At 53.2% G+C, this 16339-nt stretch overlaps 5 protein-coding genes across 5 annotated transcripts; 2 read left to right on the forward strand and 3 right to left on the reverse strand.

Moving 5' to 3' along the window:
• Nucleotides 1-26: 26 nt before the first annotated feature.
• C7974DRAFT_374853 (histone acetyltransferase subunit NuA4-domain-containing protein) lies at nt 27-689 on the forward strand (the record flags this gene model as incomplete). Its single annotated transcript, XM_046140171.1, has 3 exons — nt 27-161; nt 214-420; nt 492-689. The coding sequence occupies 3 exons, from the start codon at nt 27-29 to the stop codon at nt 687-689; spliced, it is 540 nt and encodes a 179-aa protein (XP_045999511.1).
• A 2074-nt stretch (nt 690-2763) lies between these two features.
• On the reverse strand, nt 2764-3948 carry C7974DRAFT_432955 (C2H2 conidiation transcription factor-like protein FlbC; the record flags this gene model as incomplete). The annotated part of the gene is made up of 2 exons (XM_046144883.1): nt 2764-2885; nt 2934-3948. The coding sequence occupies 2 exons, from the start codon at nt 3946-3948 to the stop codon at nt 2764-2766; spliced, it is 1137 nt and encodes a 378-aa protein (XP_045999512.1).
• Nucleotides 3949-9197: 5249 nt separating this feature from the next.
• Nucleotides 9198-13543, reverse strand: C7974DRAFT_307644 (uncharacterized protein; the record flags this gene model as incomplete). The annotated part of the gene is made up of 5 exons (XM_046138137.1): nt 9198-9809; nt 9856-9897; nt 9955-10312; nt 10367-13143; nt 13193-13543. 5 exons carry the CDS (start codon nt 13541-13543, stop codon nt 9198-9200), a joined length of 4140 nt encoding a protein of 1379 aa, XP_045999513.1.
• Nucleotides 13544-14526: 983 nt separating this feature from the next.
• C7974DRAFT_158369 (Yos1-like protein) lies at nt 14527-15480 on the forward strand. The gene is made up of 4 exons (XM_046135903.1): nt 14527-14824; nt 14876-14935; nt 15055-15162; nt 15235-15480. Exons 1-4 carry the CDS (start codon nt 14791-14793, stop codon nt 15288-15290), a joined length of 258 nt encoding a protein of 85 aa, XP_045999514.1. The 5' UTR covers nt 14527-14790; the 3' UTR covers nt 15291-15480.
• Nucleotides 15418-15946, reverse strand: C7974DRAFT_158389 (uncharacterized protein). Its single transcript, XM_046135904.1, has one exon. It carries the CDS (start codon nt 15842-15844, stop codon nt 15545-15547), a length of 300 nt encoding a protein of 99 aa, XP_045999515.1. The 5' UTR covers nt 15845-15946; the 3' UTR covers nt 15418-15544.
• Between the last annotated feature and the right edge of the window lie 393 nt (nt 15947-16339).

Here is a 16339-nt window from a genome sequence, read left to right on the forward strand (position 1 = left end):
ATACAACCGCACTCATATCATAGACCATGGCCGAAAACGCGCCTCCCGGGGGCGCTAATGCGGCCTCTGATGCTGCCTCGCGCGGCATGCCCTACTACGAACGACTACGACGCGACCTGCGCGAATCACTCCAAAAGAAACGCGTTCTGGATAATAACCTGGTGCGTACAAAAGACGACGCGCTTCGACGCGTTGCGCTTACTTTGTGCGTAGCAGCAGCTTGAAGACAACATCCTCCGAGTCGAGACGCAATATTTGGAGGAAACAAGCGCGGGAAACATCATAAAAGGCTTCGACAACTATATTAAAGGCGCGGCGACTACCACGACCACAAGTGGAGCGGGCACAGCGACACGGCGCAAAGCACAGGTCAGCGACGTAGACCGAATCTTCAGTCGAAGCTCGTCTAGTTTCCTGAGAGTATGTTGGCGAATACAACAGGCTGATTTGCAGTCGGCATTACGGCACTCATGCTGACCATGCACGTGTAGGAGGCATCGACACCAGCTTCTGCAGGAACAACTCCATCACATGCAGCTACGCCAATTTCATCGTTTCCCACCCGCGAGTCAAGTCAGCCTACAGCGAACGGCGCGAGGGGAGGAAGCAAAAAGAAGAAGGCCGGAGACGACGATGATGCGGACAGCGCATCAGTGAAGAGGAATAAGATTTCATACGGAAGAGAGTGAAGGGCCTAAGTGGCGACCACAGCACGCCGAACCTACGATGGTATCGTGATGCCACACGCCCTGGCAATCAAAAGATACGACGAGGCAATTGCAAGGCAGTTTGCATTGCGCGTCCTATGGATCCAAAGTGGAGAGCGAGAGGGACTTGTGAACAGATTAGGAAGGTTCGGAGGCATGAGCAGAAAAGATTGCGCGCGTGCCCGGTGGATAAACTGCAAGATGCACTTGCATCGCGGGGTGCGGGACGGCGTCGCAGCTTTCTCGATTCGAAGTGGGTCCCTCTGCGACCTTCACCGTTGGTAAATCATACGCTCGCTTCTTCGTCGGAGTGGAGATTACTCCTTCTGGTTGCTTACTTCCACTGGTGCAGAAGAGCGCGTAGTCCACTTGGCACACCGGAAAACGCGCGCGGAGGTTCGTGCCTTAGCAGCGCATCGGCTAGATTGAAGCGCGTCCCGAGACTCCGCCATATCGTCGATTAGATAATGGTGAGTACCTGGGTACAAGGTGCACAATGATGGTAGCCAAGCAGTTACAGATAGAAGATCAATCAAACCAGCCTATACCATGCACACAGAAGGGCATATAACTATAACACAGCACGTAACAAGCATCTTCTCCAAAGGATGCAAGGCCCTCAGATGTATTTCTGGCACATTTCGAGAAGGGTGCACAGGGCGCTGTTCGGCAGAAGAGTCCATGTTGAGCTCTCGCTTCATCTCACCTGAGACGTAGCGTGCCGGTGTTACGCTCTCACAGAGTCTGTGTGTAGGGTCCTGCGGGCTGCAATCTGCATCCTGGTAAATTGCAGCATGTGGCTTACTCGTAGCCAACCATAATCCAACTGCAACGCTTGGACGACAGCTGACAGCAACTCCAAACTGCTGTTTGATAACATGATCGTCAACTTTGTAAGGCGGGGAACAGTGGAACGACCGCGTGGCTGATGGCTGTGTAGAGTAGAGTTTCAAGGTCCCGAGGGCTTTGATATCGACATGAAAGGGGTGTTGATGTTCAATCTACTCCTCGATCATGACTGGCTGGTGGCCACTGCCAATGCAGCGAGCATTCCCAGTGGCCGCCCTCAGCTGTTCAGCCTTGTGTTTCGCGTCATGCGTGTCGTCGCGTCCCTTGCCAATCCTTCCACACTTGGAAACAATTCTCAGGCACAACGCACTCCCACCCGCTACTCAGGCATCACGATTGGGAGACAGCGAAGGCAGACTACAACCGACATGACAGACTAAGAAAGACATCCGACGACCATGTTGCGCAAGCGGCCACAACTCGTGTTGGGCGCTTCATGACGGTTGGTCCGATGACCCCAGTTAGCAAGCTTTGAACAGCTGTGACGATGGGCCCCAGCCGTGATCAAAGCATGTCAGGGTCCTGCACGATGATGTAACAGGACGCAAGCGGCAACCGGTGTGGGGCCACTTCGACCAATCACAGAATCGTGAATCTCGGATGTGGGTGAGATTGAATCATTGGCGTCGACATTGTCGTCACTGCAGAAGTAAGAGACGGTATTCGGTCATTGTCTTGTATTCAGCGGCGAGGTATGGGGCGCTGGCAAGCTCGTTCGACACGAGCGCGCCCGCGTTAACCCTCCCAGGATATTATACGAATAAGTGTGCGAACATGTGACCGTCTATGGTCAGCAATGTTGCTAGTGAGGGTGTCTAAGGTATTAAAAATGTAACGATGGTCGTGCTCTATGAAGACCTGGGTATCTGCCCATGGACCACAGGCGGTCGGATGTGATGAACAAGCTGCGAATTCAAACATCGAGAGAGTTCGTACTGATACAGGTGGGGAGGTTGACTCGCCCAGGAAATGGTACTCGTAATCGATGCGAACGCCGGAAAACGCCATGATAGCCCCTCGTAATGTGAGGTGGTCGGGAAGTAACCAACATCGTGGTATAGCGAGAGATTCGTCTAATTCCAACCGGAACTCGCTGTGCTGCGAAAACGCGACAGTGGATATCTCAAACAAAGGTATCAAAAAAGTTACATGGAACGATGAAAAAGGAAGTCCAAGGAAAGGTGTCGATCGTTCAATAATCGGCACTTCATACGTCGTCTGGCGATGGATGATCCTGGGCACCGTCGTTCTTGTGTACTTTGCGATGCCTTCTCAGGTTGGAGACAACAGAGAAGTGGCGGCCACAGCCCTCTACTTCGCAGGCGAATGCTATCAGTTGTTAGTGAAATTCAATGTGCGATGTTTGATTGGACATACGCTTCTCGCCGGTGTGGCTGTACATGTGCGTCTGTAGCGAGCTGGGGCGCGTAAAGCGCTTATCGCAAATCTTGCACTTGTGCTTCTTCTGTGAGCTGGAAGAGACCTTGGAGCTGAACTGGCCCATCATCGATTGCGGCGCAGGAGGCATAGATGCTCCCAAAAGCGCGCTGGGACGGGGCAGAGTCCTCGAATTGGTAAGATCGACAGACTCGGAGGCAGAGCTGTAGTCGGTAACGGATCCTTCACCGGCGTAGTAACCGTTGGCACCATAGCTTGCGGAAGAGATCGACGAGTGTGCTGAGTGCGTCGAGGGGAAACCGTACGAGTCGGTCGAGCTGCGGCTGGACCCCTGAGCGCCGTAGATATTCCGTGGTGTGATATCAGACTGGCTCAAAGAGACCATACCGCGGCTGGCATCGAGCGCATCGCTGAAGCTGCTGCGAGGAGCTTGCTGTGGCGCATTCATTCTGCTAAAGTCAACAAGTGAACTTTGGCGTTGTCGCTGTGTATCCATGGAGTATTCATAGAGCGCTAATGAGGGGACTGACGGGTGTGAGGAGCGACGCGCAGCATCCTGATATGTGTATGGAACCCGATCTTGTGTGGCATATTCCACCTGAGAGTAAGGAGCCGAAGTGGGTGCATACGTTTGGTTGTTTGGAGAAGCAGATGTGGCATATCCGCCTGTATAGCTCCTTGACATGAGATCTTGCGACGCATCTAGTAAGTCTTCTGTCGCGAATGGACCTTCCGGGAGGGCAATACCTTGTCCGAGAGGAGCAGCGGTTACTGGAATACCGTGGTACGGAATCGCGATGCTTGTAGGACGAGGCTGAGACTGCTCAAGTCCGGCCGAAGCATTGGGTGTGAGGGATGTCGAGTACAATTGCTGTGTAGCACCAGGCGCCGACACCCACGGGTTGGTGAAGTGTGGTGCTGCTGGGTAACGCAAAGCATCGTAACCCATGCCAGCAAGCTGGGTTTGCTGGCGGTTGTCTACGGCCATAGCCATTGCGGAAACAACGGAGATGTGTTGGGGTGGGAGACAAGAGTGGAGGGTATGCAGACAAACAAAGAAGAGTGCTCTACGGATGGTACGCGACTCTTGTTAATCCAACGGCTGAAACAGGTGGTTCGAAGGTCGGTCAACGTGGGGATAGAGACGATCAGTGGCAGGTGGTGGTGAGATCTGCGGGCCTTTTGAACTGGAGACTGACACTGGGGACAGCTGTAGTGTGGTTCGCCGAGACGAGTAATGATAAACCCCTCGGTATGCCGATCAGTTGACCTGTCCTAGGCGGGAGCTGTAGCGGAGGGCTGCGAGATTAGACGCTGAGTCCTAGCGGACACGACTGACTGGTGCTCGAGCGTTTCAGGTGCCTGTGGAGAAGGCAGTTGTGCAGCGGGCACAGGGGCGGACCGCGAGAGTGTAAGCTTGCGTGTCGCGGTGGTGAAGGTGCGGGCGGCCGCTAACGCATTCAGGTTGACGGCAGCAGACCAGCGACAAAGAAGAAAGGATGTGCGTAGCGTAAGGACGTAAGGGGAATTGATTGACTGTGGTGCGTGTTGTAGTCAGAGACGATGCAAAACCGAGTGAAGCTTTGAGGTATGAAGAGTGCTGATCAGCGGGCATCAATGGGGAGTTAAATTCTGTCTCTCGCAATCCATGCACATTCATCATAGGCTTCTGAGCCAAGCAAAGGCGCAACAGGTTGGCTTCACCCGCAGGGGTCCACAGCAACGCTAGCCAGCTCTCGGGGCTGCTTTAGGGTGGGTAGGTGGGGTCAGAAAAGTGAATAGCACCCCGGTCTTCTTCCTCCCGTGCCTTTGGAGTTTGTTTGGCCGATTCGAAGCGCAAAGCCTCCCGCCGTTCAGAAGCCGCTAAATCTGCTAGACCTTAATCTCGTGGCCGGCTACGCAGCGAGCCGTAAGAGGGTCCGACGGTGCACCGAGCGACCAGCATTAAGGCGTCATAGCTTGCGCCCGCGCGAATCAGCAACGCTTGGTGACGGGATGGCTGTCGTGGCGGCAAAGGAGCAAAAGCCAGGGTTGGCAGGCATACTCAATGCAGCTTTAGCCTTCACTGGAATCCGATGCTGCCGCTTTGGTACTGACCATTGAGCGCTAGGCTGAATGGCAACTTCCCGCTGTGCTGCCATGCAACGGGTGGCGGTGGAGGTCATTGTTCCCTTGTGAAGGATCCTACGACTGCCTGCATGCTTGCCTTGAAGCTGTTCAGCCCTGTCGCTGCTGCTATGCTGCTGTTGCTGCAGAACGTCGCACAGCAGTCGGAGGGCGGGGCAGGGCCAAAAAAAGGGGGGCAGGTCATTCACTGAAGATTGACAGGGGAGAAACCCGACCGCTAACCGCGTACTTTTCTCCACGTTGTTGCGCACACAGAATGTAACCTCTTAAAACCCTCCTTTAGTGCTGGTTCCGCTGTCCTCATGCCGAGCGCGGGGCCTCCCAACGTGCCCAAGTCGAAATTAGTCTCATGAGGCAGTGCCTGTGCCGGCTGTTTAAGCACTGGTCAAGCGTTTGATCGCCGTCCTGAGCTTCCTTTTTGCTGCTGTGGATCGTGGAAGTGTCAGCCCGTCCACTGAATGGGCGTACGCCACTTCAACGATGGAAGATGCAGCTAGGGTTCGCCGTACCTGCACATTCCACCCTCTACGAGAGCGCAATCCCGCAAAGGCACAGTCCCTAGCCCTTCGCAATGTGAGCTTGGCTCCAGTCAAGCACAAGAATCGGTGTCAGCTCCGGGCGCTTGACAGCCGAGTCATGTCTACTATTCCCGCCAATGTTGCAGGCCTCAACCTCCGCGACCGTTCAAACGTTTCCTGGCTCACTACAAAGCCCGTGTGCGCTGGCCTGTCATGGATGGTACTTGCGGGACACAGGAGGAAAGACGGGCTGTTAGCCATGCGATAAATGAGCCATGCTGTGGCCAAGGTTGAGCTCTGCTGACCTGGGTTAGCAACTCAGACAGTGTCGTCATTCTGCTTCCCTTCTGACCAATTATGTCATTGAACATAGCGGTCAGAGGTATGTACCCTCACGGGTGACAGAAAAGCTCGCACACCAAGATGAGCAGGTATCCAGCACCACCCACACAAACCTACAGCGCCGAGTAATAGCTGTCATCACACTCAATTGTCGCGCTCGTTTGGTAGAGCAATTCAATACTGCAAGGTCGTTGAGTAATAAGGTTCTACACAACTCCTGCTTGTTATGTATACAGGCCCACGTAAAGGTGTAAATATGCTTTCTATTGAATGCTTTCTCTTACCCTGTTCTTCTGGAAGAGGTCTTGTCACGAGAAAGTGATACTGTTCTGCATTTGATTCCACGCGATATTGCCCCGTTGGAGAAGTCATTGTCTTCCTTTACAACACCTAAATTGATCTCGCCCCTTTCTACAAAGCGGACGAGAATCCAATGAAGAGAGGCCTGCTACGTGAGCTTCCCAATCCGGGGAATAAGCAATGAGGCAACAGGGTGCTGGTGATGGTGGTGTGGGTGTGAGGCCGGAATCTCGGCGGTGTGCGGGAAATTTTGTCGCCCGAGTGACACTGAATTATCTGAACAGCCAACGATAGAGACTCCACACCATCTTGACGAAATCATGGCCCGCTCACGCGCTGCATGCGCGAGGAACATGCGGTCCTCTCTCCGTCACAATTCACAATGCACGAGACGACAGCGCGGGTGGCGAACCGTCTCCAACTTAGCATCCTCACCGCTCCGCAGTCCGCCCAAGTCTCCCCTAAGACTTGACCACTCACGAGCAGCTGCTGTCAGCCATGTTGTCCTCGCTAGCCTTACTGCTCGCTAGGCGTCTCATCATGCAGGGCACCTGTGGTTGGCGAGCGCCATCCGCTTGCCCCATCGCCCCACCGGGCTTTGCACATTCCAACCTTGTTGACTTGTATGCAGCGCTAGCATTGCCAGACCTCGCTTGTTTTTGGCGCCTCTCAAAGGCAAATGTCTACGGAATATGGCAGAAGTCGCTCTGCTAACGACATACGGTAAAGCAACCCCAAAGCCGTTGACTAGGTACCTACCGGTGGAGTCCTTGGATCAAAAGTACCAATAGTACAAAAGCAAAACTTGGAATGGGCTTCAACATCTCCATAGCCGCCACCCTAAACCAACGGCTCTTTCCATCCGTAAAGCTCGGCGAGCCTCCACAGTAGATAGGACCCTGCAGAAGCTACCATGTCAACATTAGTGAGTACAACAGCCCACTGTGCACTGCATCCAAACTTTGGTCGAGTCCACGGCGGCATTGAAGGGCCGCCAAGCTCACGGTGTCTCGTCAAGCTCTTGGTCCTCTTTATTTCCACAATTATGGATGGTTGTGGAAGGACCCAAGCACGCCGTCGCAGAAACACTGGAGAACGCAAAATGTCACTCGTGCAACTAGATGCCATCATCTGTGTGATCGTCTTACACACATTCCTCTCGTGGAATCGTGTCAGATCTCATCTCACATAGCACGAACCAGACGCGCGGCTCTCTAAGATCTAGGATCACACGAGTGTCGAAGCTCGTGGGTCTCCCTTCGTGTCCAGTAAATCAACAATAGGTTCATGACTGGAAATCTGAAACTTGCCCAGTTTGCCGTGAACAGCAAAACATTCCGCAACTGACTCCGCGCCTACTCAGGCCGCTATCGCTCGGCCTTGTTGGCTGTACCTTCGTATCATGTGGCCCGCCCTCCATTCGGCAACAGGATGGCACCAACAACACGCTAACATCGGAGGGAAGCTTCCCCTCTACGCCATCCCTCCACATCAACCAACCTTGAACCAACGTCTTCTAACACCAGTCAAAATCACGCAAGAGTAGCGACCCGAACTGGCAGGCCGAGTCAAGCCGATTAGACGTGTGAATACTTTCGCTATCCCATGTGACGCTGTACTCGAATCATTGCCTCACATCGGCGAGGCAGAAAGTTCGAGTAGCTTGTTCCCAGCGCAGCGGTATATTGCTCTGCTAGCTTTTTGGGCAGTGAAAACCTTCGAGGGGTACGGTAAACGTCTAGGGTGCTTTTTGCCAGCTCGGCCAATGGCACAGCAATGCCCAGCAATACCAAAACGCATCGGTCGCACGTCGGCCACAACTCATGTGCAAAGCGCGATGTAACACTCTGAAATGAGGCGCCGTTGCCAGGTGTCAACTTGTCAGATGGTGGCGGCTTCGCACTTGCATGTGCACAGATTCTACCGTTGGAGTCAGCTCGCAGCAGATCTTGGGCAGCTTTGGGGTCAAGGATGTTGCGTTCATGGCTAGCTAGATACCAGGAAATCGAATCCTCGAGGTTGTCACCCACGTGTCGTACGACGATCTTGCTCATCTCCCTTTACCATTGTGAAGAAGATCAACCTGCGAACACCCAATCCTTTGGTTCAAGTCCCCATTTGAGTTTCCAGGTCCCCATGCGAAAGGCACACAGTCTCGAAACAGTGAAGCGTATTTGACGACATGGCCGATCGTTATCAATTCTCCTTTTCCAGCATCCACAACTGCCTCCAGATGCAGTCGCGACCCAATCAAACGTCCGGTCACGGTCTAAAGACAGTGCATGAAGGATGGCTACCCGCTGCGAAGTGGGAAGCTTAAGGTGGAGACATGTTCAAAGCCAAAGCTAGAGTCACGAGAAGGTCCTGTGATAGTTCCTGGACATCTCAGGGGCCAAACCTGATATGGACGTGTTCATTGTGCATGGTCTATCTGTGCAGCTGTACTCCCGCATTTGTTATTTCCTTTCTGCTTGCGGACGCAGCACAGATGCATGCCTTGACTGAATGCGCGATGGCGCTAAACCGCGATAATTCTCCGTGCCAATAAAGTGAGGCTGTGGTCGCCGATACCATCTGCCAAAGGACCTCGTGACCTCCTCCACCATGGCCCGTACACAGTGACCAAACAATGACCGAATAATCGTGATTGGACTTACTCACAGCCCATGGAAAACTCCATGGGTGCTGGTGCTAGCCAAGGTGAAATGCGTTATGGTGCCGCGAGTTGCGCTGGTTGGTTGTGCTTATGCCGGCCCCGGGACGCAGCGGGCATCGGGGAAATGCAAAGCAATGCATTTATCCAGGCAAAGCAACACTATTCGTGCTTATTGTCGTGTTGTGCTCGCTGTACCCCTCAACATGACTCTAAATATTTCCTTCGTCTCCCAGAAACCGCTGGTATTCAACGGCAATAGAAGCCAACAACTGTGTCGCCAGTCCCATCGTTGCGACAGAATCAATTCGGGGAGAGAGTCTTCGGGGTAATTGTTTGCTGGCTTTCACGAAGACGCGACTCTGAAAGCGACGGTCGAGGCGCAAGCTGCTCTGCCCTACTCTGTGTCCGGCTATGCGGTAGATTAACAACGTCTGACCTGGCTTCCGGAGATTCCGTTGACCTTCGTGGGTTTGCTTCGCCATCCTGGGCATGCGAAAACCTCTCCATGTTCTCCTCTGTAAGTGGCATGCTAGGTTCTTTCTCCCGCCCCTGAGCGGTGCCATGGCGGTGAAGCTGCGGCCCCGTGAGTGACAGCAATTTGTCGTCACGTAGCTTCGTATCTCTCTCCTCAGCTTCGCTACGCCTCAAAGCCCTGTCTGCCTCGTTCTCCGATGTCCTTGCGAACGCTGCATCGCTTTGATAGTGCAGCCGGTCAAGTTGAGCGGTCAGTGCTGAAGCCGTTGTTTCAGGTGGACCTGGCTTGCTCGTGATTTGCGAACCATCTTTTGCGCTAACGCTGTCCGTGGTCGGAGGCGCCAGGGTGAACGGCGTTCCATGTCGATCAGGTATGTTTACGGATGGCTTTGCGGCCGCCGTTTTCCGCCGTCCCTCGATCGCCCACTTGACAAGCATCTAGCACGAGTCAGTAATTGTCCACCCTAGAATTGGCTAGCCATACCTTCTCGAGGAGCTTGCCTTTCACTGGCTTGGCCAAGTAGTCCTGCAAAGCGTCAGCCACCGGTCCTTGAAGTATAGGGGAAGTGTGTTGAAGGCTTACATCCATGCCTGCCAGCGTGCACTTTTCTTTATCACCTTGAATGGCGCTGGCTGTCATAGCGACAATAGGAACACCTCGAATTTCAGGTTTGTCCCTCCATGGTGCCTCTGTCCTGATGGCATGGGTGGCTGAATAACCATCGCGGATAGGCATCTGCATGTCAGTCGTTAGCTCCAAGATCAATATTGCATTGCGATTTTTACTGACTTGAACATCCATCAAGATGATGTCGGGGCGTGGATGAGATGGAGTGAAGTCCTGAGCGAGATAGTCCAAGACCTCCTGACCATTCCAGACTGCGTTCACCGAGAAACTTAGTTTCTTGATCGTCTTCAAGGCAATCTGCTGATTAATGTGGCTAAATCATAACATTAGGCACGGTCGACATAGGCCATTGAGTGAATAGACTTACTTGTCTTCCACAACCAATACGTGAGTCTTCTTCCGTTCATTCTCTGGAAGACTGGTCAGATGATCCGGCAGCTTGCTCCCAATGGGGAACGATTGCATTCGAGAATGCCCATTTGCTGACTCTCTAGGTGTCAATGGTGGGGTGTGATCTTCAGAGCTTCCAACAGACACCGACACATCACTCTGCAGTCTATCCGGGATCGACGCGAGATCAACCAACGGCGAGCCGTCATCGGAATAGGACGCCTTCGCAAACGGAATCCAGAACGTAGCTGTAGTGCCTTGGCCCAATTTGGAATCAAGCCAGATCTGACCCTTCATGAGTTCCACAAGGTTCTTACTGATGGTCAACCCAAGGCCGGTTCCGCCGAAACGGCGAGCTGTAGATGAATCGGCCTGACTGAACGGCTGGAACAAGTGCTTGCGAACCTCCTCCTCGATACCGATGCCTGTGTCTTGAACCGTAAAATTTACGGTAACAGAATCTTTGGATCTTTGAGTGATTGCGACACTCAACTTTACGAATCCGTCAGATGTGAATTTGATACTGTTCGTCAATACGTTCGTCAATATTTGACGGAGTCGTCCTGGGTCTCCGACGACTCTCAAATCTTGTTCCACTTCTGGCTCGATAAAGCTGTGATATGCCAGCCCTTTTCGTTGTGCAGCGAAAGACATCATCTTGTTGACATCTCGAAGGACGACACTAAGACTGAACTGCACTTCTTCAACATCGAGTCGCCCGCTTTCGACCTTTGAAAAGTCGAGAATGTCGTTGATCACAGTCAGGAGGCTGTTGGCTGACCGGTGGATGTTTTCCGCGCAGTCCTTTTGCTCCGCATCAAGATCCATGTCGAAAAGAAGCTCGCTCATGCCGATTACTCCAGCGATTGGTGTCCGGATTTCGTGTGACATGTTGGCCAGGAACTGACTCTTCATCCTACTGGCCTCGCTGGCAGCCGCCGCATTAGCCAGCAATCTTGAGTTCTCCTTCTCTTGCAGCCTCAGCTGATCTTCTCTTTCCCGCAGTTCTGTTATATCCATCGAAACACCAATAACGCCATCGATGAATCTTTCGCCTTCAACTCCCCCCGTTCGTACACTGCTCCAGCGCGGGACAAGGCGAGTGCGGAAGTACCGATCTGAAGACATGTATCGTTCCACCATCTCGTCCTGCGCCTTTCCATTAAGGATCTCTTGTATCGGCTCTCTCCAACGCACGCGATCTGGAGCGTTCATGTCGAACTGATCAAACATGTTTTTGCCGAGGATGTCCTTTCGATCCCTGTCTGGCCCCAAATCGCCTTCCATCAGGACCAGATTGTTTTGCCGATCAACAGCCCACAGCATGATTTTGGCGTGTTCAATAACCTTTTGCAGCTGCTCGCGTGTTTGCTTTGCCTCCTGCCGAGCCATGACTAGATCATGTATGTCGGTGCAAGTGCCGAACCACTTGATGATCTTCCCGGAGTCGTCGAGGAAAGGTATCGCTCGTCCAAGCATCCAACGCCACTCCCCGTCGTATCTTTGACATCGGTACTCCGTGTTGTATTCATCACCAGTCTCGAGGCACTTGAACCAAACATCCTTCGTTGTAACCATATCTTCAGGGTGGAAGGGCAATTTCCAGCCCTCGCCGAGACTCTGTGCTTCGGTGAGGCCTGTGTAATCATACCAGCGTTGCGAAAACCAATCGTGGAGGCCATCAGGTGTTGTTGTCCAGACCATGACTGGCATGAAGTTGGCGATGTACTCGAATTGCTTCTCGTTCTCTTCCACCTTTTCTGCTATTGCCTTGGTATACTCTGTAACATCCTTGAAGATCACAATACCACCCAAGAAGTCACCAGTATCCGGATTTGTGACCGGTTCCCCAGTAACTTCAAAGACGATGCCTCTGCCGGTACCTGGTTGTCGCATACCGAGTCGCACCTTTTCAAGGCGCTTCTGTGTTCTGCATACTTGTATAATGGGAAAGTCATCGACGTCGAGCATTTGCTGGAAATCCTCGGTCCAAACCTGAAACAGAGCAAGGAACGCTCGCTGGTCGCCTGAGGTGTACACTGCATCCTTGGGCAAAAGTCTTAGAAGTGCATTGTTTGGTATCCCAAAGCTCTCATCTTTCCACATGGAATATGCTGGCATGTTGATTGAATTAAGAAGGGCATCCTTCAGCTGCGTAGCCTTCTGGAAAATCGACGTTGTGGAGGTGTCCAAATCACGCAGCAAAGGTGGGCCACGAGGCGGAAACATCGGCTGCTGCATGGTAGGTGTGACGGCTTTGGATACGTTGTTTGAGCTGCTTCCTGAGCGACGACCAGAAGATGAGCTCGACCCGGAGCCGCGCGACTTGCTCATGTGCGGTCCTGTATGAGTGCGATTGACAACTCGACTCGAGGGGCGCGATGTAGTTGCTGACTGCGTAGTTGTGGCACTAGTAAAGGTCAAAGTAAAGTACTGGGTGTCTTCTATCCCCCATATCGAGATGATACAAGTGGCCTGGAAAGCACCGTGTTGTGAGTGCATCTTGTCTTTCTTCGTTACAGCACCGCCAGGGCCTCGGGAAAGAGGCGACACAATCACCTCTACCGAAACATCATGCACAGTCGTCCGCGCTAGATTCGTGGTGCTCAAACGAGGCAACGAAGGGTTCGATGGTGAATCAGGTCGGCTATTTGCAGTATGCGCAGTAGGTGTAGTATTGCCACTTTCCAACTGATCATCTTCTTCATTCGTGCTATTCTTCTGGGCATCGTCGATCACGCAATCCAGGAAATCCTTTTGTCATGTTAACCAACGAACAACATCCTCAAGCACTCACACGCACCTCCCAGGTCACTAGCAGTGGAGACCCATTTTGTAGAATATCAATACCCAGCTCACCCATGGACTTCTCTTGTAGGACCTCAGTTATCGAGAAATCATGGTAGGCGGTGCTCTCAAAGTCGATTCCGAGCAGGCGACCCATGGCCTCGTTCGCGATCACTACGGTCTTATTGGTCGAGAGAACCAAAAGAGGAACTGGGAGATACTGCAGCGCGGTCAAGGACGCCACCATAGCGGACGGCTGAGACGAGTGTATTGACATGGAATCGTTGCTGTGCAGCGAGCTTGGGGACTTCGGACGGTCGCTGGAAGGGAAATACCCGCTTTCAGCGTCCTCTAGTTCCTCAGGCATCATGTTGAGATTAGACGCGCAAACCGGGATTGTGGCAGTCTATGAATGCGCCCCAGGCCAAGGGCGCAGTGCTCCAAAGCCCAGATTGCCGGACGATCGTCGGCGAAGGCAGAACAGACCAGGGCTCCTCTAGGTCAACCGGGAGTACTTGAGGGAGTGGCGCAACGCTAACATGAGGGGTGTCGAATGCAGAGGTACCGACGGAGGCGTAGAAGGGAGAGAGAAGGCCTCGAGGGGCAGGAAATCGACTGCAAAACGTTTGTAAATGCGCGCCCCGGCGGGGATTTGCGGCTCTTCTAGAAGCGGATGATGGTGGTAGATCAGTGGCTCGGCGGCTGTTCTAGGCCACCCAGGAAGTTGCAGTAAGTAGATTCGGTTTCTTTCCTCTGCTGTTGGGTTGTGAGGTGTGAAGTTGGTGGGAACGACCGACCGGCACGAAATGCGCGCTGCGCCTGTCAAACACTCGGACTTGGGCATTGTTGTAGTGGAGAAGCCCTCGGTAGTTCTAGAACGTCACGTTGTCGGGTCTGCCAGACAAACATCGTCATTGGGCGCTGGCAACACATGTTGAAAGGGTCTTTTAGTGGGGGCCAGGAAAGACATCCGTCGCTCACGATTCGAATGCAGACTCGATTGCTAGATGCTGAAACTGGAGACACTCCATTTAAGCGCACGCAGGCCCACCGATCTGCGCCGATCGCATTGATGCTTTCCAAGTCTTGTGGATTTTGTCCTCCAGCAAGGAGCAGAAAATGCACTCGAAAGACTTCGAACTGCCCACGTTGGAGCGGAGTATTTCCCCGTGCAGCTGTTGCGCTTCGATCGAACTTCCAAAGGCCTCGGCGATGCGCACTGGCTCTCCTGGCTAGATGGGCACCCCTGCTCGCCTGTGAGCCACATGATGCATCGGCCTTGCCCGACAGCCTTGCACAAGTCAGGCATGTTTGCAGGGCTGCATGCGCGCGCAGTCTTTGAGATGGATCATTTTGCGATCGCACTAAGCCTAGTAGTGGTACAGACTGAGTAGGCCCTCTGTCTCCGTCTAATCCCCGGGTTCGGGATACCCGGTACCTACAACGGCTCGGCCATCGACACGTGATCGTGACCCTGGGTCTTGGCATTCGACAGGACAGCTCGAACAGCTGTCTCCTCGATAGGCAACACCATTGAAGCCAACTTGACCTTGCAGCCCACCAAAGAATACTTGACATTCTCTCTGACAAGTCTCAGCCTACTCTAGCAACAACATGTTCACTTTCGGCCTTGGTGGCCTCTTCTATGGTAGAATATCTAGCCATGCGCACATCGAATGAAGGCTGACTCCATGTGCAGTCGCCGTTCTCCTCATCAACGCGATAGCCATTCTCTCTGAAGACCGATTCCTCGCACGCAGTACGTCCAGATCCCGCGCAAGCCTCCGCGAACCCCGCTACCCCTCATACCACACGAAGACTGCTTGCAGTTGCGCGCAATGTACTACACCTTTAGGCCTTGCTGACGAGAAATGACAGTTGGTTGGACTGCGGGCGCAGCAGAGCCTGGCTTTGGGCAACGAGACGATGCGAGCATAAAGGCACGATTAATAAACCTGGTTTCTTCAGTACGAACACTTATGAGAAGTACGTCAGCGCCCCCTTGTCAGACATTTGGCCTAGAGACACACTGGGAACATCATGCTGACTCGGCCGTAGTACCGCTCATGTTCATCAACACACTCATGATTGTCTACCTCCTGGTTCTTGGGTGAACAACGCGCGCATACAAAAGCATTCGAGCCCGGCTTTCCACACCGAGCATCAGCATAGCAAGATGCGGGACTCAACGCGCCCGGACATAGGAGGACGTGAATGAGGCGATCCGCTGTTCGAGGCAATACCATTGGCACCAGACGATCGATGTGTAGCGCGGCGTTAGAAGGACCATAGGCTCGACCTACAACAAGAGCTGGAACTCAGGGCCATAAAAGTGTGGCAGACCAGCGTCAGAGCCGAGCTAGGGCGTCTATAGGCAGACTACATAGCCAAACGCCATGTCGTAGAAACGGATGGCAATAATGCAGACGTCACCACTCCAAAAGACACACTCCACGTACCCCGTAAACAGAAGCAAACCGGCACGAGACTTCGCATGGAAAGCGCGGTAGGATGCCAACTGCACACCCGCCCGAGCGCCCACCACCCTCTTCCATCCCATCACGAAAACACCACGGAGCCGTATAACCCACAGAAAGAACACAGCACCCACAGCACCAACCAGACCCATCCCACCGCCAGACAAGTGCTCCACAAGACCTAGTGTCATCTTACACTAAGCTTTCGTAAAACCAAACATTTGTAAGACTAAACAGCTGCGAGCTAAACATCTGCAAGACTTAGCATCTACAGAACTGTGCGTTGACAAGACCAAACATCTCTAATACCAAAAACTAACAAGACAGAGTATCCACAAGTCCAAACATCCACAAGACCCAGTGCTCTACAAGACCCAGTGCTCTACAACACTCAGTGCTCCACAAGACTAACCATCCACAACACCAACCCCCCCTCTCACGCAATCCACCTCCACCTCCACCTCGCATCCCACCGCCAGCCAGACACACACCACACACCAACCCCCCTCGACCCTCAACCCCCAACCCTCCATGTCCAAGACACGAGTCGCACCACATCCCAACAGCCACGCAGCAGGCACAAACCGCCGTGGTGGCGTGTGTCTACCAAGTACCTCCTCTACCAAGTACCTCCTCGAGCAATTTCTCGTAGTACGCGCAGGTGTTTATAACAACTGTGGGCGCGG

This window comes from Boeremia exigua (genome assembly GCF_020726555.1).
Source record: "Boeremia exigua strain MPI-SDFR-AT-0100 chromosome Unknown C7974scaffold_4, whole genome shotgun sequence".
Classification (NCBI taxonomy): Eukaryota; Fungi; Ascomycota; class Dothideomycetes; order Pleosporales; family Didymellaceae; genus Boeremia; species Boeremia exigua.

What these genes read in the sequence shown, in the direction of transcription:
- C7974DRAFT_158389 (XM_046135904.1), bottom strand. Translation starts at nt 15,844, where the DNA reads ATGACACTAGGTCTTGTGGAGCACTTGTCTGGCGGTGGGATGGGTCTG.
- C7974DRAFT_158369 (XM_046135903.1), top strand. Translation starts at nt 14,791, where the DNA reads ATGTTCACTTTCGGCCTTGGTGGCCTCTTCTATG. An exon ending in CCTTGGTGGCCTCTTCTATG is followed by an intron (nt 14,825 to 14,875) that starts GTAGAATATCTA and finishes CTCCATGTGCAG; the next exon opens with TCGCCGTTCTCCTCATCAAC. An exon ending in AGTACGAACACTTATGAGAA is followed by an intron (nt 15,163 to 15,234) that starts GTACGTCAGCGC and finishes ACTCGGCCGTAG; the next exon opens with TACCGCTCATGTTCATCAAC.